This window comes from Aptenodytes forsteri, unplaced genomic scaffold, assembly GCF_000699145.1.
Source record: "Aptenodytes forsteri isolate BGI_AS27 unplaced genomic scaffold, ASM69914v1 Scaffold404, whole genome shotgun sequence".
Lineage (NCBI taxonomy): Eukaryota > Metazoa > Chordata > Aves > Sphenisciformes > Spheniscidae > Aptenodytes > Aptenodytes forsteri.
The window spans coordinates 1,063,137-1,087,639 of NW_008795629.1; the positions used below are offsets into that span (position 1 = coordinate 1,063,137).

Consider the following 24,503-nt stretch of genomic DNA (forward strand, 5'->3'; position numbering starts at 1 on the left):
GCAGCCTGTCAGTACTTAAAGGGGGCTTATAAAAAAGATGGTGGCAGACTTTTTAGCGAGGCCTGTTGCGACAGGACAAGGGGGAATGGCTTTAAACTAAAGGGGGGTAGATTCAGACTAGACATAAGGAAGAAATTTTTTACGCTGAGGGTGGTGAAACACTGGCACAGGTTGCCCGGAGAGGTGGTGGATGCCCCATCCCTGGAAACATTCCAGGTCAGGTTGGACGGGGCTCTGAGCAACCTGATCTAGTTGAAGATGTCCCTGCCCACGGCAGGGGGGTTGGACTAGATGACCTTTAGAGGTCCCTTCCAACCCAAACTATTCTATGATTCTATAATTTTGGAGGTAGGTCAGACTCACTCTTTTGTGCATTAATATATTACCGCTGCTTCCAAGCTTTGCTTTCATGCAAATTACTTCCTTTTTATTGCTACTCATCATTCCCATCCCTTAAAAAACTTTCTCCCCATCTGCAGCCCATTGTCATAGTGCCTGTGGGAGGAGGAGGCTGTTCAATTATTATAGCTCAAGTATAATGTTCATAGCATAATAGTGCATTAGAAAGATTCAGAAATGTCTTTGCAATGCAAATAGCCATAAGCTTCAGCATCCTCCTTCTCTCCAGCTATGTTTAACCACACATCTTCCAAAGGTCAATACCCTCAAGACAGAATATGGATGTGCTCTTCATGTGCTTTGGTGCAAAGTTTAAGTCTCTTTAAACTTAACCTGCTGATGAAGTTGACTTCAGTTACCCCACACGATGTGGTATTTTTTAACAGATTAGGGAATGCTCACACATTCTGTTTTACCACCTGACTCATAGAGGTGGCAGCCTCCAAACTGTAAGCAGTAAGTGGGATTTGTAATGTCTTCAAGTATCTCAAACAGATTCGGAAAAGGATTTCTGGCATGAACTGGATTATCAAGGACAGAAGTCTGACCATTGCTATCTTCCTTTGTCAACAAGCCTTATACTTCTGAGAAGAAACATGGCCCTGAGCACTAGAGCTCTTAAAAAGGCCCATAGATTTTTGAAACATCTTGAATTATGTCCCTTAATTTCCTGAAAAAGTGTCCTATATAATGCCCTGAGACAACCTGGGAGAATACCAGCTACTAAATAAATATTTAATTAATATCTATTAAAATGAACTCATTCCTTTCCTGAACAACAAACCTGATACATTTGCAAGTCATTTGGTAAGAAGAATTTGCAACATATGTTGAGAGTCCCATAACTTTCTGGGTGCAGACAGAGAGCTGTGGGGAAAAGTGGGAGAGCTAGATGCAGTATTGGGATAAACTGACAGCTGAGAGGCAGCAGAGAGGGAGGGAGGCAGACAAAAAGGGATGGACTCAAGTTGTTCATTGTGTGGGTAGCACACAATGTAGAGAACAAGGCAGTGGGAAGACTGGGGCAGGGAGTCTACTGGTTCCTCTATCTTCCTCCCATGTGAAGCCACCACCCCTTCCCTGTGTCTCTGCCCCGGTGGAGCAGACCGTTGCATTCACAGCTCTGCCCACGTAAGATGTGGAAGAAGGAATTGGGCAAAGGAGTCATGTCACAGAAAGGACGTGAATGGGGCAGCAAACACCGAAACACTGCAAAAGAGAACGTAACAGGAAGGAAAGGAGCAAGTGTCTATCTAGGACAGGAATAGAGAAGGCTCATTTCTGCCCTCCTGAAAATCCCGACTTGATCAATCTCCTCCTACTGCAAGCCACAATGCAAGCAATTAGCACAGTTTGAGTGCTTGCAGCCCATCCCTTGCTGTTACAGTTAGGTCCATGGCATACACAAATTTGATTTGCTAAGTACCATAATGCTGTAGTGCCCAATTTCCAGAGGCTTAATTAGTTACTATCATTCTTTACTTCCTGATTTAAAAAAAAAAAATTGAATCATTTTCTACAGGGAGCTTTGCTGGGCAATCTCAGCTCTGCAAATAAAAAGCTTTAAGTGTACAATATATCAACAAACCAAACTTCTGCATTACAATACCTAGGAGAATGGCAGAAAGTCTCACAGTTTTTAAAACCTAAATTAAGCTCCCAGTAAGTTTTTGTAGATATTGAATTAATTGATCAAATTGAAATCAGTGTAGAGGTACTAAAATGGCTCCATGCCTCAAAACAATCAGATTAGCTGGAAAACAGAGTTCAGCCTTATCTCAGCGGTGAGGCAATTACTATTTTACAGCAAGCAATAAAATTTCAACTCTGGCAAGAGAACAGTCCCAAGCAAAACACACCTGTGAAGTGTTCAGTAAATTCTTGCTCCAGTTTCATGGCTCTCTCAAATGTCTTCCTGGCTTGCTCTTCCGTTAAGCGTTTATTCATTTCCCTGAAATCGAAAACATTACACATTTAAAAACTACTATCAAATACTTGGGAGTCTTTTGAAATAAGGCTTTAAACTGCTGCCTGAGTATTAACCCTAATAAGAGGCAGTCTCCTAAATGACACACCTAAGCAAAGACTGTAGTGGGAATGAGCTGTTCTGACACTATGTTGCATGGAATTTAGCACAATGACATTCGTTCTCAAGCACTTTAATTTGGATTAGAAACCCCGTCTAAAAGCCCCTAGAAATTCAACTCAGGAAATTAAATATTGCTTAAAACACAAATATTACAATTGTCTTCACATAATCTGCAGTTGGCTTTTCAAATACAATGACAGTCTCAAACAATTTAGCCTGAGGTACTTTACTTTTACTCACATGATATTTTCCACTGTTTTGGGTTTAATAAAAATGGAGATCGGGTACAGCTGGGCAATCTGCAACCTTTTGATCGCATTACCAGAAACATCAAGAATGCAATGTTTACCCTAAAAAGTGAGAGAGAAGGGAAAATGGCACTAAGCAAAGTTTAAGTCACAGGTATGCATAGCTAATAATGTAGAAAAGAAAACACGTCTCCACTGAAGCCAACAAAATTAGAGCATTCACATCGATGATATTATGATTTCACCACAAGGTCCCACAATGGTCCTCCGTTGGGATCATACATCATTTGAGATGTTCCTGACCCTTCTTCCTTCCTTTCTCCACCAGAGGTTGCAGCCCAATCAACAATGCAGAATCATCCAGTGGAACAGCTGTACTTCAACCACACCACCAAAATTTTATATATATATATTTTTTTTTAAATTCAATAATTTGAGGATCCTTTAGGGAGGTGGCCATGTCACAGATGCAGTTTAGAGAGGAGCCAGATGACTTAACTGGCATACCTCAGGGAGTAACCACCCCTGATGGTGGCATATTTCCCTGCCATCAGAATCGTTAGATAGAACTGAATACAAGCACTCTCCTCCCCGCAGGTACCACACAATAGAATACCAAGTTTGAGATGGTGAATGCAATTTATTTGGGCCGATTACTTTTTATCTCTTGAGAAATGAATAAAACTTAACTCTTCCTTGGACAGTTGGAAGACAATGTGGTAGGGCTGCTTGTCTCCCCACCTCTGTTCTCTCACTATAAGCAATTTTCCAATTTTCCAACTCTTTGGGATATCTCATCTCAAAGGCTTTTCCTGTTCCTCAGCTCCTCTCATCTCCGATACGCTTATTTCCACCTCACCCATTTTTCTTTCTTTCCTTTCTGAGTAGCGTATGACTAATATGGCATACCACCATTTTAGAAAGGGATGGGCAGAGAGGAACAGAAAACCACTGTCGGGCGACCAAAGTAAGAAAAGCTTTTTCTTTAGCAGGAGTCCAATGTGAATGGCAGAATTCTGTGAGCCAGGATACAAACCATAAAACCAAAGGTTACTCATATCATACAACACACTTCCTGAACTCCTGGGAGATCATTCCCGGAGGGCATGTTGAAGAGCAAGGAAGTGACTGCAATCTGAAATGACAGACTCGTTTCCGCTTCCTGGCAGAAGAGATCACTAGGATCGTTTACATTTGATCTCTTGCACAACAAAACCACAGAATTTTATTTCAGGAGTTCTTAAAGAGGATAGAAGTGTTCTTCCCACACGAACAATACATATCTGCTTGCTTTCAACTGATAATAGCTGTTTCCCAGATCCAGTCCATGGATCTGGATGCTGAGTGGTATAATTTAAGAAAGGTGTTTCTATGTTCTAGCAGAGCATTTTGCTACGTGTGCTGACCTGTCTACATCTTTCAAATAGTTTCTCTTTAAATGTGGCACATGCTCTGGGATTTGAGAATTAAGAGCATTACCCGGTCCATGTTCCTTTTTGGGATTTGACACTTCGTATTTGCTGTATATGGCCCTACAACTTTTGCCAGGTGCCAAAGGATATTGGGCAAAGGGTGGAGGACTAGATTGCCAGCACAGTAGCTGCACTGGACCTTATGGAATACAACTGTGACAGTTTATCCCAAATCGATAATGAACATGTGTTAACAGTGGCCTCAGACACAGAGATTTGCAAGCTGCTAGCGATTCCAAAGAGGATATGAAAATTCCTTTCATGTGAAGATTTGGAAGACAAGGAAAAGAAACGCAAGTACTTTATGATAGAATCATCATGTTTTCATCCAGGGAAGCTATTTTGCTCTTTGCACAGTGCATTTAAACAATATTTTACATATTTTTTAGTTCCTTACTTGCACTGCATCTGATTGAGAAACTCAGCACAGCACTCAGTGCCTTTTACAATAACTGAACAATGACATCAAAAAGCATCTTTAGCTGTGTCCATTATAGGTAAGGAAATGAGAGAGATAGGGATCAGCTGGAAGCATGGGCAAATGAACACAATTTAAAGCTATTGCAAGAATACTATTTCTGCACTTTTGGGGTAGTAGCAGTCACTTTCTGTTGTGTCTGCCCCTAAATTCATCGCAGAAAACTTGGAAATAGTCTTTTGTATCCCAGTAATAAGACCCACTGAAGAGACTCATCTCTTAAGCGAGATGGAGAGGACTACAAGGAGGGAGTAGCCCCAGATTGACCACTTTGCAGCCCTGTCACGATTTTGAAGTCAAGTTCTGAAGGACAGGCTATTGTTTCACTGAAAAATAACGTTAGCTGGAACTGAGAAATTGCTGCATATACCCAAAGTCCCACGGTGCCTGTGCAAGAAATTTAATAACATGGAGACATCTGGTAGTACTTTGTTCTTTATGTCAGTTCATAAAAGATTCACAATCATTTTGCACCTTACTAATCCCACTAGATGGGCAAAAGAACACAGCCGATTTCAGGTCTAGGATGGAACTGAAAGACTGTATCTGTGCTACCAGGTGAAGCAACTGCCGACAGGTTTATAAAGTTCAAGCTGTTCAATAAATAGTTTCATCATTTAATCACATACAATAGTTTCACAACTTCATTCAGCCTCCCATACAACGTACAGTTCATTTACTTTAACAATTTTGTAGTTAATTTTATTTTCTTTACTTTTCTTGCTATATACCACGAGGCCAGGTTCTATTCCATAGGGTGAGAAAGACAGCAGAAGAAAACTTCATCGCCTGAACCACAGAATCTCACCGTGTTCGCCCTGTTTTTGATTCCAGTAAATTACACTGGCCAGAAATAACAACACTCAGCCATTTGGCCAGAATGGTCTACACTGTTTTCCAGAGGACTAACTACACTCCCATGTCTCAGGGGTTAACCACACTTACCCTCTGCATGTCCAGACTGAAAGTGCTCACGCTTGTGAGTTCCCACCTAGAAAATAGCTGTTTCTTCTCTCATACGGATCAGATAACATTGTCTACTGTAAATGCACCATATTTGTAAGCAGTAGAATGACACTCATCAACCTAATGTGGAACATTTGCAAAAAATTTTCACCAAAAAATTTTCTTTAAAACAAGCATCTCACTCTAAGAAATATGCTCCTTTCTTTCCACTCTTTTTCTGAGAGCTCAAGTAAACTTCACTTTGAATTTAGAAATATTTAGATTTTGCAAGAAATAGTTAATTAACATCTGTTCAAGATAAAAACAGTAAAGTCAGTCTTCAAAATGTAGTGGTAGTTATGTAGAACGTCTTTCTAAAATTGAGTTTATTACATTCACTCCTTTCCCTTTGTCAGATAAATCCATGAAGGGCACAAAGAATAACAATTTTACAAGTTTTCTTCTGCACAGGTCTATATCAAATGGATCATCATATTAATTGACTCCACCACCGCTATTCTTAATTAGTTAATGATCTATGTACATGAGCTAGACTAATTAGTCTGTAATTCCAATTATTTCTTCTCTATTTTCTTTATATGAGGGCACAAACTATGGTTGCTTTTTTCCTGTAATTTAATCATGATGCTTTCGTTATTCCAAAGCTTCATTATTTCCCTAAATGCATTTGTGACAATGCACTTTGTTTCTAGTTTTGTACAAATTCCTTTTAAAAGTCAGAGGGTTCCTAATGGCTTCTTGCCATTCTTCTCTTTTTTTCCCTGTCAGCACAGACAGATAATCACCTCAGTAAATGAAAGTAACTGGCACTGATTTACCTTTTCTGCTACTTCTCGCACTGATTGGACACTTGTTCCATAAAGATGATTATTGTACTGGCCAGCTTCAATGAATTTGTGATCCTGAATATCCTTCTCCATTTGCTCTCGAGAAGTGACAAAATGGTAATCACGTCCATCCACCTCATAATCTCGTTTTGGTCTAGTAGTATCTTTAAATATAAACCAGTAATTTTTAAAGCAAAACAAAAAACAGTGACTTTTTTCCCTACAATATCCAAAAACAGTCTCCCATTTATACTGCAAAATTGTCACAAGCAAAGAGATGACTGACAACTAAGATAGCTCTATAAAAGTTTAGACAGTATATTTTTTTTTAACTCAACATACATACAACTTTTTTTTAACTCAACATACAGAGGATGTCTATTAAGAAAATTAACACAAAAAATCATTTAGAATTGCTTTAGTATTTACTGAGACTTACGTGGAACACATGAGCCAAATTTGTCTGGAAATTCTGAGATCAGATCATCATTTATTCTGTCTTTCATGGGTCCCAAAACAATCACAGGTCGAGTGTAACTGACTATTAAACATAAAGGAATAACATCAGTTACATTTCAGTATGATTGCTTTCTTTTACAGTTCAGCAAAGTAAGCTTTATCACATGGTAATGGTTTCAATACCTAAAAGAATATGTACTCCTAAAGAGAAGAAAAACATGTTGAAGAACGTATATCAATTAATACCGTAGTCACAGTAAGATGTTAGATCTTCACTTTCAAATCACCATCCTGGGGGATCGAAGATGTCTTAAATTATGAAGTCTTTGGGGAAAAAAAGAAGTCTTTTCACAAAGTAACATCCTTCCTTCAAATGAAAGTTTGAAAATCTTTTCACTTCAAAGAGCTACCTAAGCAGTAGCAGAGTTCGTGAAATTCCAGTTCTGTGTTGGGAGAAGCTGCTTCTTTTCCTCTAAGATCACAACTTAAATACTCATATATGAAAAGACTCAACTATATATAGCTTCTGTAACTATTAACACCCTTATAAAATGAAGTACAGCATCTTTTAAAAGCAGCTTAATTTTTTACAAAGTTATAAAGGGCTTTTGGTTGAAAATTAAGCTCAAGCAGAAAATATCCGATTATACTGCAAGAACCATGAAGACAATGTCTAAGTATCTTGGCATTAGCATATAATTTCAGCTGTATATATTTTAGTTTTAGGTTCAGTCTGTCTTTCATGCACAAATAAGTCCAAATTAAATAAAGTCTGACCTATAAAATATATTTTAATTTGACTCTCAGAACTATTTCCTTTCAGGGTTATCAAGATATTCATAAAAGGAATGTCTGGGATCCAGTAACTGTCAACCTATTAATTTAACAATAAACATCTTTGTTTAAAGACTAAGGGTGGCCCACTAGTGTCTCAATTCCAAGCACCTTTAAATCTATTTTGGTCATTACAGTTCTTTATTCCTCTGGGCTTCTTTAAAAAAAAAAAATCACTGTGGAAATGAATTAGTGGACAAATGCAGATAATGTGTACAGGGAATGTATTACTGCACCTAAGCAAAGGAACGAAGTGCTGGTTCTTTTATGGCCTTCCCCATATGCTATGTTAGATTCATAAAGGGAATTACAGTCATGTATTTAAATGCCAAAGCACTTGGCTCTCTAAAAATCTTTAGTTTTACAATATGGTGGTTACTAAACCATCGGCTTGCGCAAAGTCTCATTCACAGCTTTTCTCTTCAGCCTTAATGTTAATTCACTTGGTATTACTATCGTTCTCACTAAACCGTTAAGCTATCAGAATCTGGGAAGCTAATGCCAGCTAAAAAGATGTTTCTCGTTTTGTGAGACCCTCTGGTATGCACACATACACAGACCCAGCGGCTGCTCATCTGAGGGTAACCAACCTCCAGTTCCCCAGCTTAAGCATAGTTTACTTAGCACGTCGAAGAGGGCCTACCATTTCCCCATTTCTAGCATGGTCTCAACTCATGCATTTCTCATCCATGATTTTATTTGGAGCCTACCAAAATTACCAATTAGATGATACAAATAAGGTAGTTTGTGTTAGTCTTGTATAACTATTTTTACTACTTTTGGAAGCTTACTGATGAAATGGAGCCCATATGTGACGATTAACAAGTTGGAGTGGAAGGTCTATTCAGGCACGCGTGTTCCACAACGCTATTAAAAGCAACCGGGCCATGCCACTCACTGCGTGAAACCAAAAATGAAATCTTGACACTCAAAATTCATGTAAATACATGATGTATACTTACTTCGACTGCCATCTTATTTGATAGGTAATAGACATCAAGTATTCCCAAAGGACATCCCTTTTACAGATTAATTTACAAATATATGAGCTATGTATCAGATAACGTAAATCAACCGTTAGCACCTGTGGTGGTGAATGGGAACACTAGAAATTCTGTATCTATTATACACAGTGAAGCAAGATCAGGAGCAAGGTGAAAACGAAATTATAGCATCCCACTGGAAATCACCGACAAGCATTTCATTTTAAATGCAAGGGTGAGAAAACATTTTGTCCTATCGATTTCCATTTCATTCAAAAAATTTTTTTTTCTGGGGGAAAAAAAAAAAAAAATCACTTGGCAATTGCTAACCAAATTAGCCATATAAGAAGTCCATACAGAAATGGGGACTGCCATGTTTTAGAGACATTTCAATTAAAGCCTACTAAAATAGACAAATGATCTATTGACACACTTTGCTGTGACAGAGAAAAGGAACTGCAACAGTTAGAATGCAAAAGCAATATGAAACAGAAGAAAACTAATTTGAGGTTCATACTGATGAAACTGTTATACATACCATGTTTTCCTTATGCAATGTAAACCACACATAATAAGTTATTTTAAGTAGCACACCTTTGGACCGTGCACTAAATAATTCAGCAATTGCATTTAATAATTTATGCCTTTATGCTTTATTCATTTGAATAATGGTAACAAGTTCAAAACAGTGAAGAAGTTTATCATGGTGCTCAGTACATAAGGGCACATGAATCATTCTGGTAATTCAGATGATATTTATTTTATACTGAGTGAGATCTACAAACCTTCCTGTTGATTGACTGGTTCATACGACAAGACATATTCCTCTTGGCCACCTGAAATGTAAACGCAAAGACGTATCTATGTATTTTTTTCTAAACAAACATATTTAAATTGAGTCATTCAATGAACTATAATGATACAGACATTCCTCAGTAATATGCATTACAATGATACTGATGAAGGACATTTTTCAAGAACGATGAATTATAAAAATCACAAAGATAAGCCAAACACAAAATTTTAAAGCGTAAGACACATACAGTATAAATAATTTCCTGGTTTATGTTAGCATGTCAAACTGACATCAAGCACAAGAAGAATTTTAAAGCATTATTGAAATGCTCTTATACACGTTTCCCTGAATGAAATGCATGCACGGTATCATTCACTGCTAGAGGCAATGCCACCTTCGTGATGAACATTCTCCATACTTTGAAGCCAGCATTTACAGTAACATTTTTCTACATTTATACAGGGTTGACAATCATGTATGTCAAGGTGTACATATCTTCCATTAACTTTATCATGAAGTGGCATTTATATAAACACCTTCAATCACTCTAATTCTACAAAAAAAAATGTGATTGTGTATACTAAATAACTATTATTTTATTAATGCATTTTTAAAGATGAACTTGAAAACAAAGAATGCTTTGTATTGTTCTCAGCTCCAGAAAGCACATCAGCAGTGAATGAAACTAAAATAACTGAATTTTGACCTTTGACAGCTGCAGGCTTTTTAAATGTTAGTGAAAGCATCTGAAATATACCTCAGTTGCCATCTTTCTAAAAGATTATTTCTAGTCTAACAAGATATCTCCAAATAAGATTTCTTGCAATGGAATCACTAAAAATTAACTCCATGACAGCAAAGAATTTATAATTCTGAAGATACAAGCTCAAATTATGTGACATTACTATGAACTTTGAATAAAATACAGCCCTTCAATAACTCACTTGTGTAATTTTGGAACATTCTTTGTAGTTCATAAGCCATACTTATAACAGGCAAAGGAACATACCAATGCTATACCACAGTTGTATAGAAGCAGATGGCAGATAAAGGCTTTTATAAATTAATATATTGCTTCTATATATCTATTCTTTATTTCATAGCAAACACCATTGATCTTTTCAATCTAAAATTTACAATTTCATTAAGAGAAATATTTCTTTTATTTGCAATAAATTTGCATTCAAACTGTACTACAGCAATACATGAATGAACATTTTAATTTTTTAAGTTATTGCAAGTGAGGAATACATTAAGACAGACATGAAAACATGCAACCTGTACATTTTAATATCTCAAAAAGTTACTCATGCAAATGGATTTTAGAAGGACAGTATATACTTTCAGAACCCCTTTTAGGCTAGGGAGAGGAATAGGGAATCACCAGCTATTGACTCATCTATGAAAGATCCAAATCATGTAATTAGATACATCTTTGGAGAAGTCACATTGCTATAAAGTCAAAAATCAGTTAAGCAAACTACTGAAGAGATAATAACAAGTAAAAAGCATCCCCTGATTGAGGGCAAAAAGTATATATTGTCACTGCTTTTCAATACTTTGGAAAAAGGAATATTAATAGAATGAACCTTTTGAACAACCGTACTCATCTGTAATCAAGATAACTTTCATATTAGACAGCAGTAAGAAGAAATTAAAAAAATCATTTTATTAAAAAGTGCTTGGAATTACACATTCAGATAAGCAAATCCATGACATTTGTAATAAAATCAGGGCTTCTCAAGTAATAACACAGTAAAAAACTAACTAGTAGTACTAATAATGAGCTTTAAACATACATAAAGCAAGCTCCAAGAAAAACCTTGGAGCCGGGGGGGTAAAGAGGGAAGCAGCAAATTTATGGAGAAACAGTCATGGTTAGATAGTTTTAATGGCGTGCCATTAAAAATGGTTAAAGTTTGTAAGTTTGTCACATAGGCAAAGGCAACCTCCATACATACTCAATTTTGTGTTATTCTCAGGGAACATGAATGCCTCCCCCAGTTGGTTTCTTTTCAGTCTATGACACTATTAGTACTGTAAGCGCTGGGGATTTTATATACATGTATAAATTCTTGAGTGTAATCATCCGGAAGAAAAAATGTGGATCATCACCTCTGAGAAGATCTACAGCTTCCAAACAAATGTATCTGTTAATGAACCACCTTCCTCATAAATAACATCTGTTTCTGAAGTGCCTGTTATACAGTTAGCAGGCAACTAGGAGCTGACCAGTGAGCCACTCAGTGTCACACTGCGTGACTTTTACTGTTCCTTCTTTTTGTATTCCTCTTCAAGTCCTCAACTTTTTCACCTTCCTGCTCTGCTCTACCCTGGGTTCCAGGTCTAGACTGTGCGACCTTACTGAGGAGTTGTTCACTGGAAATGACCAGCGGGATTGAAGTTCTGGCTCTGGTTTAAGACATTTTAAAGCATTGTAGAGCAGCATCGTGCAGCATATTACCCACTGTGAACATGTAGTACTACTGTAGCTTGGGTAATAGTAAATAGTACTGTAGCTTGGGCTAGTGAAAAAGCTAACTCAGTCTAGTATTTAAAAGATACTGTCTTCAGAAAGAGAGAACGTGTATGTGTGCCTATTATGCTAATTTATCATAACTGACTCCACCACTGAACGTGTGTTGTATGCTTCGAACACAATGCATATAACCACCCACACTAGACAAAATAGATAAATGAAAGCTGAAAGCATGGGTAAATACATGTTTGCTTATCTTTTCTTTCATTAGAAGTATATACATATTAAATCTGAGTATCAGTTGTGAAAAATGTAGATAGTTATTGCACTATTTAACAGATTACCCTGTTTAGTTACACTTCCAGTATTAAGCTCAACTACATATAATTGTATTTGTCAGCATTAAATTTACATTTAGGTTTTAACAGGTCTAGCTAGCTTGCATAATTAAAAAAAAAAAAAAAAGAAACAAATTGATTCAAATTAAGCTGAACTAAGAAAATTATCATAGATAACAATAAAAATATTCATAAAGGAGGTTTGCAATGATTCTCTCTAGTCAGTTTTTAAAAAACAGAGACACAGCAGAATTTGCAGTACCCCACCAAGCACATGAATATAGATTTCACCTGAAGGTGACTGGGAAGTTCTATTTAACATGTAAATACCCAGAACAGACAGACAAACAAAATCAAAGAAAGAGCTACTAAACAAAGGTTTTAAATAAACAAAGAACTTAAAAACACTTACGGTAACTACTTTCACTATCGCTGGCATTAGAGGTTACATGCTCTGAAATTGCAACACAATGGAAAAAAAAAATAAGGAACATACACTAATGGCATGAGTCCAAAAGAAAGCAAATTGACACAAAATAATCCAGATGAAAGACAATACTGATATCAAAATGCTGAAATCAATACATACTGCATATAAAAGTTTTAAGGTACTTCTCATAGCTCTCAGGATCAAGCCTAATTTCATATGAAAGGAATGGATGTTAATAAAAGGAAAAACATTAAAGATCATATCAAAATAAGATTACGAAAAGTACACTAATTCATAGTTCACATGTAACCCTGCAATTTTTAGGTTTTCACTTCAAGATGAATTTTGTTGTGCAAAAACTATGGGATTATGCATTTCAACTTTTATGCAGGCAATTTATTGATTATATTAAGAGTGTTGTAGCAGAAAATACTGGACTATATTGCAGGAAATATAGTGTAGCACGTTCAATAATAGACACTTTCCTGTGGTATATTAAATAGTTTACTTGAAGCGCAATGCAGAATTAAGAGCCCCCCCCCCCCCCCCCCGTAAATGCTTTAGTTTCAAAGGCTCCTGACTTTTATTCTTGACTATCTATATTAATTTCACGCCTTTTGCATATTAATCAAATAGATCAGTAGCTACAAGGTGCTTATACTTTTTTAAGCTATGTAACTGTGTTGAATACGTTTATGATAAAAATGAACACGACTGAAGAACTTCAGGTATCAATCTATTGTTACCTGAAAATTCTACAAATCTGGTGAACAAATATGAACTTTGATATTGCTGAACTTTATTGTAAAGAATCAATTTTTATGCCACCCAATGAGTGGGTCTCTTTGTAATAAAAAATACTAATATTCACAGGTTAAGACTGCATAAAGAAGCTTGTATTTGACCTACACATATTAAGTGCAATTAAATTTGAAATTATGTACCTAACTGTGCATATAATAATACATATTGTTGTCATGAGGAGCCTTTATAATACATTAAATTCAGTGCGGTTCCTCCCCTACAATATTGAAGAGAAGGAAGCAAGGGGACTCTGTAGTAAGAATACAGTTACAAAGCATGTATGCTTCTAGCGTTTAATAAACATTAAAAAAAGTCATCATATGTAAACTAATTAACCTTTTCAAATGTTTTTGGATAAAGTGAACCAGTATGTTTAAACCACAAATCTCTGGCTAGACTGAACTCCCTCACTTCATTTCTGTGCAGGAAAAACAGACAAGTATTTCCAAATGTTTGCGGGTACCAGCAATTTGTATCTACTTCCATTTCATTTTCTTGTCTTGGAAAAAGAACGTCCACATTGGCATGGAAGAGGCAAATAATGATGTTTAAAAGCCTCGTGGTAGAACATGAAAGGGAGACATTGTCAATTGAGAATACAAGTGTTGTGATGTAGTCTGATAACGGGCACAATTGGTGAAGATGGAAAGCCTGAAGTGCCAGCAAGAACAGCAGTCTTGCAGAGCCCAAGTAACACAGCTTGCGCTAATCGTGGTAAGGCAGTTTCAGAAAGTATGACTGTGCTGAAAAACAGGCTAGAAGCCGTTTGTTTTTATAACAGAATCACCTAGTGACATTTCTGGACCATATTACATAGTTTAAACTAGGTATGATCATAAGGCCATAAAGGCTGCTTGTGATGATCTGCTCTGAACCATAAGGCCATAAAGGTTGCTAAGGTCTTCTGCTCTAGACCAAGAATTTCCTTGAAACTAGCCATTTCAGAAATGGAAAATTAATGTTATAGCTACTAGAACTTTTATTTCACAATTGAGGCCAAGTAGAGAAGTACACTGCTTCTTACATGCAATTTCAGGAACACTGTGAATAACAGTTATGTGCTGGGAAGAAATGCTATCTTTCATGACCTTTAGTCACTTATTTTTAGTGACTAATTTTACTATTCCATAAACGCATAACAATGTATGTGTTCAATATCTGTGATGAAAGCAAGGTCTTTTTTTTATTTGTCATTTTAGTACAGTGGTGGTGTCTGTGTACACAAACAGATCTGTTAAGAGTACTCAGCAACTTTTGAATCTTACTGTATTCAAGTAGTTAACATTTCTGCAGGAAATGCAACTAATGCTTATGTGTCTCCTCTATTAGCCACCCCTCTACCTGGTCTAAAAGCATCGTAAGAGTTCAAATAAGTCAGAAAGAAAAACTCTCACAGCATTTGTTAAGCAAAGGTTTTTTGTTTTAAGTAGCTGTAAACATCAGTCACCTAGAGAGAGGATTTAAAACTGTAACTAAAGTGTTACGGCAATGGTTGTACTATTACTGTAAAAAGCCATAGGTTATTTTTAAATAAATAAAAACACAAAGACAAGATAAAAAGTGATATAAAAAAATAATCACCAATTTAAACACACAGTACTATTAAGGACAAACAAATAAGCACTGGTAAGCTTCTGAACAACAACAAAAAAATCTAACGTAATAGTCACATGAACTTAAAGTAACACATTCCTGAAAGCAAAAAACCCCCAGAACATTACAAACTAGAAAAAGCTTATGAAACATTTTTTAGAGTCAACCTCCTTATGCCAGTAGAACACCAGTCTGAGAGATCTGTTAAAAAAAAAAAAGTAGTAATTTTTCAGATGGAGGTTAAAATAACTTGGGAGTATTTTGATCACTTACTCAGGCCTCTTGAATTTTTAAATAAATAAAAACACAAAGACAAGATAAAAAGTGATATAAAAAAATAATCACCAATTTAAACACACAGTACTATTAAGGACAAACAAATAAGCACTGGTAAGCTTCTGAACAACAACAAAAAAATCTAACGTAATAGTCACATGAACTTAAAGTAACACGTTCCTGAAAGCAAAAAACCCCCAGAACATTACAAACTAGAAAAAGCTTATGAAACATTTTTTAGAGTCAACCTCCTTATGCCAGTAGAACACCAGTCTGAGAGATCTGTTAAAAAAAAAAAAAGTAGTAGTTTTTCAGATGGAGGTTAAAATAACTTGGGAGTATTTTGATCACTTACTCAGGCCTTTTGATCCCATGTCGTCAGGGACCTCCTGCAGAGTAGTCCCCAGAGGGCAAGCAATAAAAAGACAATCACAAAGAAAATAATTGTCAGTAATATATAAAATTGGCGCTACGACAGGAGACAGTTCCCAGAACATCACAGGGGAAGGTAAGTCTATAGGATTTGACCTGACTGGCACATGAAGTGTAATCAATGATGCAAACAGCAGAGAACGCAGTTTGTAGCAGACCTGGTCTGAATTAAAGATAAGTTTGCTGAGAAGACACTTTTTTTTTTTAGTACCGGCAACAACGATGAAAATCAAAGTAACCTCTCTTCATTAGGAAAACCAAATTAGAACGGAATGACTTTGAAGTAACCAGTCTGAAGGGACTGATTCGAGAAGCTGGTAAGCTTCGTTATACTTTCTTCATTGCTGTGCGCTCTCCTCCAAGTCAGAAATGAGGAACCATCACTGACAGCACTGGAAGGCTGTTATCTCCTCCAGTTATGTACACAGTTACTCAAAAGTATTACCCAGTTTATTCCAAACTGGGATACTCTTGGGTTAAATTTTACTTTAACAGCAAACAAATGGTTTTATTGATTTTGTAGATTGGTTCGTCTTTGGCACCTCAAGCTCGTTAGCCTGTTGCAGCTCATGAAACTGTCTCCATGGTAACACCCTACTGCAATCTAGCAGGCCCTTCTACGTGTGCTTCGCTCTCCATCGAATGCCACATACTTACGGTCAATATCACTGGTTTCCTGCTCACTCTGGTCCTTGTTCTTGTAGAAGGGAAATTTTCGGGAAAAGAGGTTCTTTTTACGCTTGTCATTGAATGACTGCTGAAGAAGAGAAGGAGGGGCAAAACAAAGGATGTCTAATGTCTGTGTGAACAAAGGCCCAGACCAGCAGCTTTGTGGAAGCTGACTCCTAAAACCACATTATGCAGTGCATATTCCAGTTTAACATTATCTTCTCATCTCATTAAAAATAGAGATCGGGATCACGGCTTTGCTCACACCCTCTGTATTTCACATGATTACTACTGAGAGAACTGGCAGGCTGGTTCATCCTATATGGCCTGACCTGTATTTCACAAACTTAGGCCTGCTGGGAGTACAAAAAGATGGGAAAAACTAGGCTGCTATAAGATGGCCAAACCATAATGAACTCAAAGTCAATTAAATCACTGATATTGTCTAATACAGGGGTTACAGTATTTTTAAAAACCACTGAGGCTTTACACATGCTTTTGCAAACAGCTGACATCATAACAGCACATCGGAAGTATTTGCCAGTGTTACCCATTTGCAAAGGCAAAACTGTAAATACTTTGGTGACAACTGCTAAATAACATATCATACAGTAAAAAAAAAAAATGGAAGTTAAAAGCTGGCATTGTACCAAATGCTCTTACAATACGACTAAGTAACAGTGAAATAGGAAAAAGGGAAAAAAGAAATGTGTCTAGCTAAAACATCCAAACAATAAAAAAAACAAACCCAAAACAAACTATATTTGTTTCAATCTTTCACAATTGCAATTCATTGCAAGTTCACTGAAAGAAATTACTTCGACTCTATGTAAATCTGCATCCCAATACCAAGATTAACTTTCAAAAGATACAAACTCATTTCATTTGATTACTGTGGCAATTATTTTTTCAAGGGTGCATTTATAGAGAATTACCATGTGAAAAACCCTGTATGTCCAAGGATCATGTTCAGCAACTTTTGACATTAACTGCTTGTGTTGCTGAAGAATTTCTGCATCTCAGTTACTACGAAAATTTCTAGTTACCTATATAGACATATATCCACCCATTTGCATATAAACTACTGTTGTGCTCCTTGTCTAAGTGATGAAGAGCATCAATGTACTTTCATTTGTATATAGGTATGTCTACAGGTGTAATTAACACAGGATTTAGTAATACCTGCCACGTCTTCTGCTGAAGACATGATGTGACTACAGCACCTTTAATTTACTGTTCTAAGTCAATAAAGAAACTCAATGTATAAATAAATCAGCACCATTTTTATTGCAATTATGCCCAGAACTAGAACTAATAGAGCTAACTTGAAGCCAGCTCCATCTTTTTATTTCTTTTCATCTTTAGGCATAAGTGAATCATCTGCCCAGTTTTGCCAAGACATGAAATTTGCCATGTTTCTGTCATTTGGTTTGCAGAAAATCTATTACAGGAAGGATGGCAAAAGTAAGAAAATGCCCAACTTAGTTTTGAGACCCTGTGCTGCAGGGGGACTGTTTATTTCTAAGCCAAGCAGAGCCCATGTGCAGCAGGAAGTAATAAAAGTTCCACAGACCCATTTTTTAAAAGCTACTTTTTAAAAAAACAAAAATATTTTCAATTCATACATTAAAGACTTTATTAACAGCTATTTCTAAAATTCGGAGCATGTTAACTTTCAAGTAATTGTCTGTCTGTCTTCAGCCAGCATAAGCTCATTTTCCTCTATTATATGCAATACAGTTGCACAAAGATATATTACCTTTTCTACCAGTATTAAGTGTGGAATGAAATATAGTAACAACTGGGTGTCAAATACGACAAAGTTTTTTCAAACAGTGGGCCACCTTCTTTGGTACAATTACAAAACTAGCATTGGCCTTCCCAAAGAGAATGGCTATAGTGCAACACACAAGCTGCATCCTGCTACAGTATTAACAACCCTTCTGGCCATCTGTTTTAATACAGACTTGCTTGGCAATATCAGATACTGAAACATCCAGTGATATTTCCATTACCATTGTTTAAAAAAAGTTTACTTTAAATTACCAGGTGTAAAAGAGTAACATGGTACCATGGGAGCAGAATCAGTGACATTGAGCTCTGGAAATAGCAATAGTGTGTTAAGTAGGAAATCCATAAAACCTTTAATTGACTGGCATCTGTGTTCAACTAAAACTGTCATTCCACTGTAAGAATTGGTAAATTATCAACCTGACATATGGACAAAAGAACTGGTTTCAAGCCATCATATGCTTGCAGGAACCACAGTTGGCATGGTCAAGGTTTTAGGTTATGGTCCTCCTGACCTTCTGTATCTGAAGTCAACAAGTCATTGCAATTGATTTCTCATAAGCAGAAAGATTAATGTATTCTACAGAACGAGGGCAACAAAGAAATATGCCCAGAGGAATAGATCTTGGCTGAGTATACTGAAAGATACTGTAACATGAATTTCAAAAAGTGTAAGTCTCACGTCTATATAGTTGCTCCATTTGGACAAGTCCCTCAGTTTGGGCAAAAGAATAAGGGAAATAAATGGAACAAAGCTAAAATGGTGCAGTTTAACTGAGGTGGTGAGACTCTGAAATTTCTGTAGGTAAAATAAAAGGAGTGGCTGACTTATGGTACTTCATAAAACATAATGGGGTTCTTCATTTTAGATTTTAAAATATTTCGTAACAATAATTACTGTAACTTTCTGTACAGTAAAACTTACTGAACTAATATTAAATTTTATATACTGCATGTATAATGGTCAGAGTCAGTTCCATTGCCAAAAAAAAAAGCGAAAATAAAAGTAGTATTATACTGATTTTGCATAAAGGATTAGCCAAAAGTTTATTTTTAAAAGATACCATGATTATAAAAAGCTAGAGAGAATTGCTTATTAGTTGAAAATGCACAGTAATTGTATTAAATTTTTCATAAGCCCACTGCAAATCATAAACAGGCATCATAAGCAAGAATATATTAAAACAGAAGCAGCACAGAAAGTGAGATAAATGTGTATATGAAAGGAACAAACAAGGAAAAAATTAACCCTTTCTGCTCCAGATTTTTTAGCTTTCCTTAAAATGAAAGGAACATGGATTTTAACGTTTGCCATCACTAGGGTTATTCTTTAAGGTTTTAATGTAGAAATTTTGAAGAATTGTACAAAGTTGGTATTTCATCCTGTCCATGGAGTATGATCATATACAGACACAGGAAGGCACACAGTCCATGAGGACATGTATGGTGCAGACAGCTTACTGGGAAAAATATCACCATGACAAATACAGGAAGAATACTTTAAGGAGAAACCGTGATGTTAAAACATTTACAGCTGAAGCAAAAGATTGTAACAGTGTAAGCGTGTTTGCAAAATGAAATGTTACTGAAGAAAAAGAACTGCAGTTCTATATCAATGGCAAGCGTAGTTGCTTTTCCACTCAGTATTCCATGCATATCTTTGGTGCAATGCTAGTGCACAGTGACTGTGCACTAACTCTGCTATTGTCAAAATGCTACTTCAAATACATCGTTAATTAAGTTAACTGTTTGCAGTTTATTGGTAGACAAACTACAAAACCATGCAATTATCTTTCAAAGAACATGGTAACATTTGAAAAATTACTTAATGTAATTAAAATAATCTAAAGTATTCAAGCCATTTTCTTTATGTGACTTCTAAAAAGTGAACTCAATGATCAAGTTAAAAATTACCACATCAGTCGATAACATTTTATTCCAATACCAAAATATGAATGTACCAAAACAGAAAAAACCTGCAAATAATCCAATGAATCCTCAAGGCAGTACTGTAATTGTTCATCAGAAAATAACTAGAGATATTGATTTCCTTTTAAACAAGTACTTATAGAAACAACCGTGGCATTTTCTTCATTAATAAACTGAACTGAAACCTTTACCACGTAGCAGAGGGATGTATGTATGGACTTGAGTCTTTAAAGTCTAAAATCCTACACTATCAGGATGAAGTATTGAAGCTTTAATACTTCATATATGTGATTTTTGAAGTTATGAAAACATTGTAACTGAAACAAATTACTAAAAGGAATCTTTGGGATCTACAATAATGACTGACTAATGTTACAGCATTAGTGCTATAAAAAAAAATAAAATCGCTATTTAAGAAATAGCTTCCTCAGGAGCTTAAAGCATGTTTCAGATTTTAAAAAAATGGTAATATAGTATTACTTTAGAAGGCTCTTACATCTAAAATGCATATACCTAAGTCTTACAAATTACTAGTTATATACTATTGGTAGAAATTGTAAGGTTGTGAAATTGTTTCTCAAATTTCAGAACGACCAAAACATTGCAAAAAAGCCTCACCCTCAAAACAACAACAAAAAAATTTGGCTGCTTTACCATTATTAAATTGCTGTAATTTCGGCTACAAAAATTCCTATTACTACTTAAGTAGCTACCCTGCTTTCTCACCACTCATTCCCATCACGTGTACTGGGACAGGGACTGCATATCGTGCAGTGAACTGCACCAAAGGATTGACTAAAATTAAAACCAGGATTTCTTTTGGGTTGGGTTATTTTTCATCTGCATTGGTTATTTTACATGATTTGAGCACAGCCACATTGGTATTGGCGCCAATAGAGAGTGGTGGTGAAAAAAAACAGCTGTGAGATGGAGATTGATTCTGGTCAGCAATGGCACTAGCCTCGAGTTTTTGTTGGCCTATGCCCTTGCAGGAAATTCTTTAAAGCTTCTGCATCCATAATTGTAACAAAGAAGTTACTTTATGCTGTCTGCGTAACCGTGTACATCGTAAAACCTCATTTTATCATAGGGACCCTGTTGAGCTCTACTTCCTTGTTTTCTATATACATTGAAAAACTTTAAAGAAAGGATCATACTAATTTTTCTGAAAATTGGTAGTAAACCCCTCCCCCCAAAAAGGGAGTCCAGGAGTACAATCCATAGTAAAGGACTAAACGGCTTTATAAACAGCACTTGCAGAGCTGTTAGAAATGGCACTATTCAATAGTTGATTAGTATCTACAATTCCTATTACATTACAGTATTAATAATAATATTTATAAGCTAATTCTTCAAACAATTTGCAGTGTTTTGGCAATGGTTTACTACTAAAGTTAGCTTTGGTGCTCAGAAATATTTCTATTTGACAGAATTTCATCTTTTCACCAAAAATTGAAACTGAGTCTGCATAGATAAACCACTGAAAAATGTTACCATTCACAATGCCAGGTGTAATTAGTACTTCATTAACTCACCCCTTTATCTCCTCTTGTTTTGGAATTGAATTTCACTGTCTTTAAACGGGCTCGTTCTTTTTTCTCAACTCTACCACAAAAACATACACAAAAGAAGTTATATCAGCAAAATTCCAGCACTTCAAGTTACTACTTGTTACAATGTAAGCGTATAGGTGTACCTTTTGCAGTACAGATTTTTGTTGGTGATGACACCTTCAGAAAATGGCAGCCTGCTAGTAGCAGACTGTATTGGAAAAGTAGGGTATTACTTCTCAAGTGATGAGCTGTGAGAGTGAGTATTGGAGTGTTTTGTAATTATATAGGTTCAATAAACCGGGGGGCAAAAAGAAAAAGCATGTCACAATAAGCGAGCAGCTTCAATTACCAGTCAACAGCAGATATTAAGATTCAGAGCACCTAATCTCTTATTTGAGTCTCTGATATGCCAGAAAACACCTTTTACAATTTAGAAACACAATTTACTTTGCACCTTTTCATACATAAATGGTGTAATGTTATTAAACCCATAAATTGCTTACAGTGAGAACAGAGAAATGGACTTGGACCACCTTTATCAACTTCAGCACACAACTCGTAAGGCTAAATAGGATTTTAACAAACTTCTCATTGAGTTAGTCAGAATCCCACTACAGATCATTTTTTTTTTTTAAAAGACCACCAAAAACAAGTGGCTGATGTGGTACAGAAATAATAACAAAGAGCAAAGCATATGCAATATATGTATTAATCATATCAGACTTTTAATAGCAGACACCTCAAAGTCAATAAAATATCATGACATACCTGCGCTTGCTTGGGATAACTCCAATTTCATCGCTTTCTCCATCTGGAGTTACCTGCCGTGCTTGCCACCATTCATCATCAGAAGCATTAATGACATGGAGAATATCGCCAAATTTGAAGTTCAATCCTTGACTTGGAAGGCCGCTATCTTTAGTCTTGTCATAATCAAAAAGAGCTCTACATTGAAAAGAAAAAATTAAACATAGAAAAAGCAAGAAAAAAACCCCAGGGGAGTATGAATAGCACAAAATATGAAGCTGCCTGTGTTGTTCACAAACAACTGCATCATTCTGACAGTTGCTTAAAAGAAGAATGCTGAATACATTCTCTGTCTCTCTCATATACATACACACACACTGAGAATATATCGTATAGTATTCACACACACTTAGAAGTTTTAATGAATGAGAACAAACTTTGTCCAGAGCAGAACTCCAGTACTTTGTAAAAGGTCGACAGAAGATGCCTCCTGCAATTCAATAAGTACTTTGCACAGAGCAAGTTACATGTCAACCTAGGGAAAAAAAAGGCAAGCATTTGAAGCATACAGCACTGCCAAAAGTTCTGTAATGTACGTTGTTTTATATCAAGTTACAAATTGGAATTGTTTTAGTAAATAAAAATTACTGTCCTTAAAGTAAAAGTTGATATCCTGCTCACAGAGTGGCAGGGGAAAAAAAAAAGCTTAGAAATATGATCTGAACACAACTTGCTACTGCAGTACCCGAAGGCAAAGAACTTTATGTGCATTCTTTTGGAAAATTCCCAACCACTTCAAGAGAATCTCATCCTTTTTTCTAAGGTAAGCTTGTTTTCAAATAATAGGCACTAGCAAGACCTGAACACCAGCTGCGTGGCTACAGTTTTATTAACATTCCCTTGTGCCAGCAAGGTTGGTTTATGCAAGTCCACTATTATCCATACCCACATTCATGCCTGCTTTGTACTGATTCCTTCCCCTTCTTACTTATGAAAGCACGATTGTCTAGAAAGGCACATGGTGCACCATACTGTGGAACTGATCTGGGTTAAAATTAATTTCTTTTCTCCCTGTTGGATCATTTTATACCGGGATTGGTTCCCTGAGGAACTGAAGAGACTTGCAGTATGTTTCTCCCAGCACAATTGAGGGTATAGTGAAGATGCGGAAATGAATGATGACAGGAGCCTCTTACCAAACTGTAAGAGATACTCCTAAGATTACGCCTTATAAAGGGCTCTTATTTTGTATTTGAAAAAGGTGTATGAACCTCACCTATGTAAAGCGAGAAATGCCTGTATGACACAGGCCAAAAAATCCTCAACTTTATTTCATCTGCAAGCTCCTAAGTTTGCCAGTGATGCACTTTCTAAACGATACCCCATCTCAATTTAGAGACTTGATAAGAAATCCATCTCAAACTTAGGAAAATAGCAACAATAGATTACAATGTGATGATTTAAAATGGTGTCCTTGTCCAAATTCAGTTAGTTTCTTCTTCCCAAGCACTAGTCTTATGTACCTTTTTCTGCTAGATTTTTAATGTCTCAGAATTTTTTTAACCCATGTAAGTACCTGTAAGTCATAACTGTTTGCTCTAAAATGTATTTTAGCTTTGTGAATTTTGCCTTTCTAAAGCACAGAGTGTATTGTGATGATTTAAAATGGTGTCCTTGTCCAAATTCAGTTAGTTTCTTCTTCCCAAGCACTAGTCTTATGTACCTTTTTCTGCTAGATTTTTAATGTCTCAGAATTTTTTTAACCCATGTAAGTACCTGTAAGTCATAACTGTTTGCTCTAAAATGTATTTTAGCTTTGTGAATTTTGCCTTTCTAAAGCACAGAGTGTATTTCTTTGGGTTTGAACTGTATTTGCTCATAACCAATGTCAAATTGCTTACAGGGAAAAAA

At 36.1% G+C, this 24,503-nt stretch overlaps 1 protein-coding gene across 1 annotated transcript in view; it reads right to left on the reverse strand.

Annotated features, from left to right (window-relative positions):
• DLG1 (discs large MAGUK scaffold protein 1) overlaps positions 1 to 24,503 on the reverse strand; it is a 177,892-nt gene that overhangs the window by 6,237 nt on the left and 147,152 nt on the right. The window contains exons 16-24 of the mRNA XM_009282414.1: positions 22,614 to 22,790; positions 21,828 to 21,897; positions 16,561 to 16,660; positions 12,781 to 12,822; positions 9,541 to 9,591; positions 6,919 to 7,020; positions 6,471 to 6,643; positions 2,729 to 2,838; positions 2,259 to 2,350 (exon numbers count right to left, since the gene is read on the reverse strand). Coding sequence (XP_009280689.1) covers positions 2,259 to 2,350; positions 2,729 to 2,838; positions 6,471 to 6,643; positions 6,919 to 7,020; positions 9,541 to 9,591; positions 12,781 to 12,822; positions 16,561 to 16,660; positions 21,828 to 21,897; positions 22,614 to 22,790 — 917 coding nt within the window. The remainder of the gene's footprint in view (positions 1 to 2,258; positions 2,351 to 2,728; positions 2,839 to 6,470; positions 6,644 to 6,918; positions 7,021 to 9,540; positions 9,592 to 12,780; positions 12,823 to 16,560; positions 16,661 to 21,827; positions 21,898 to 22,613; positions 22,791 to 24,503) is intronic.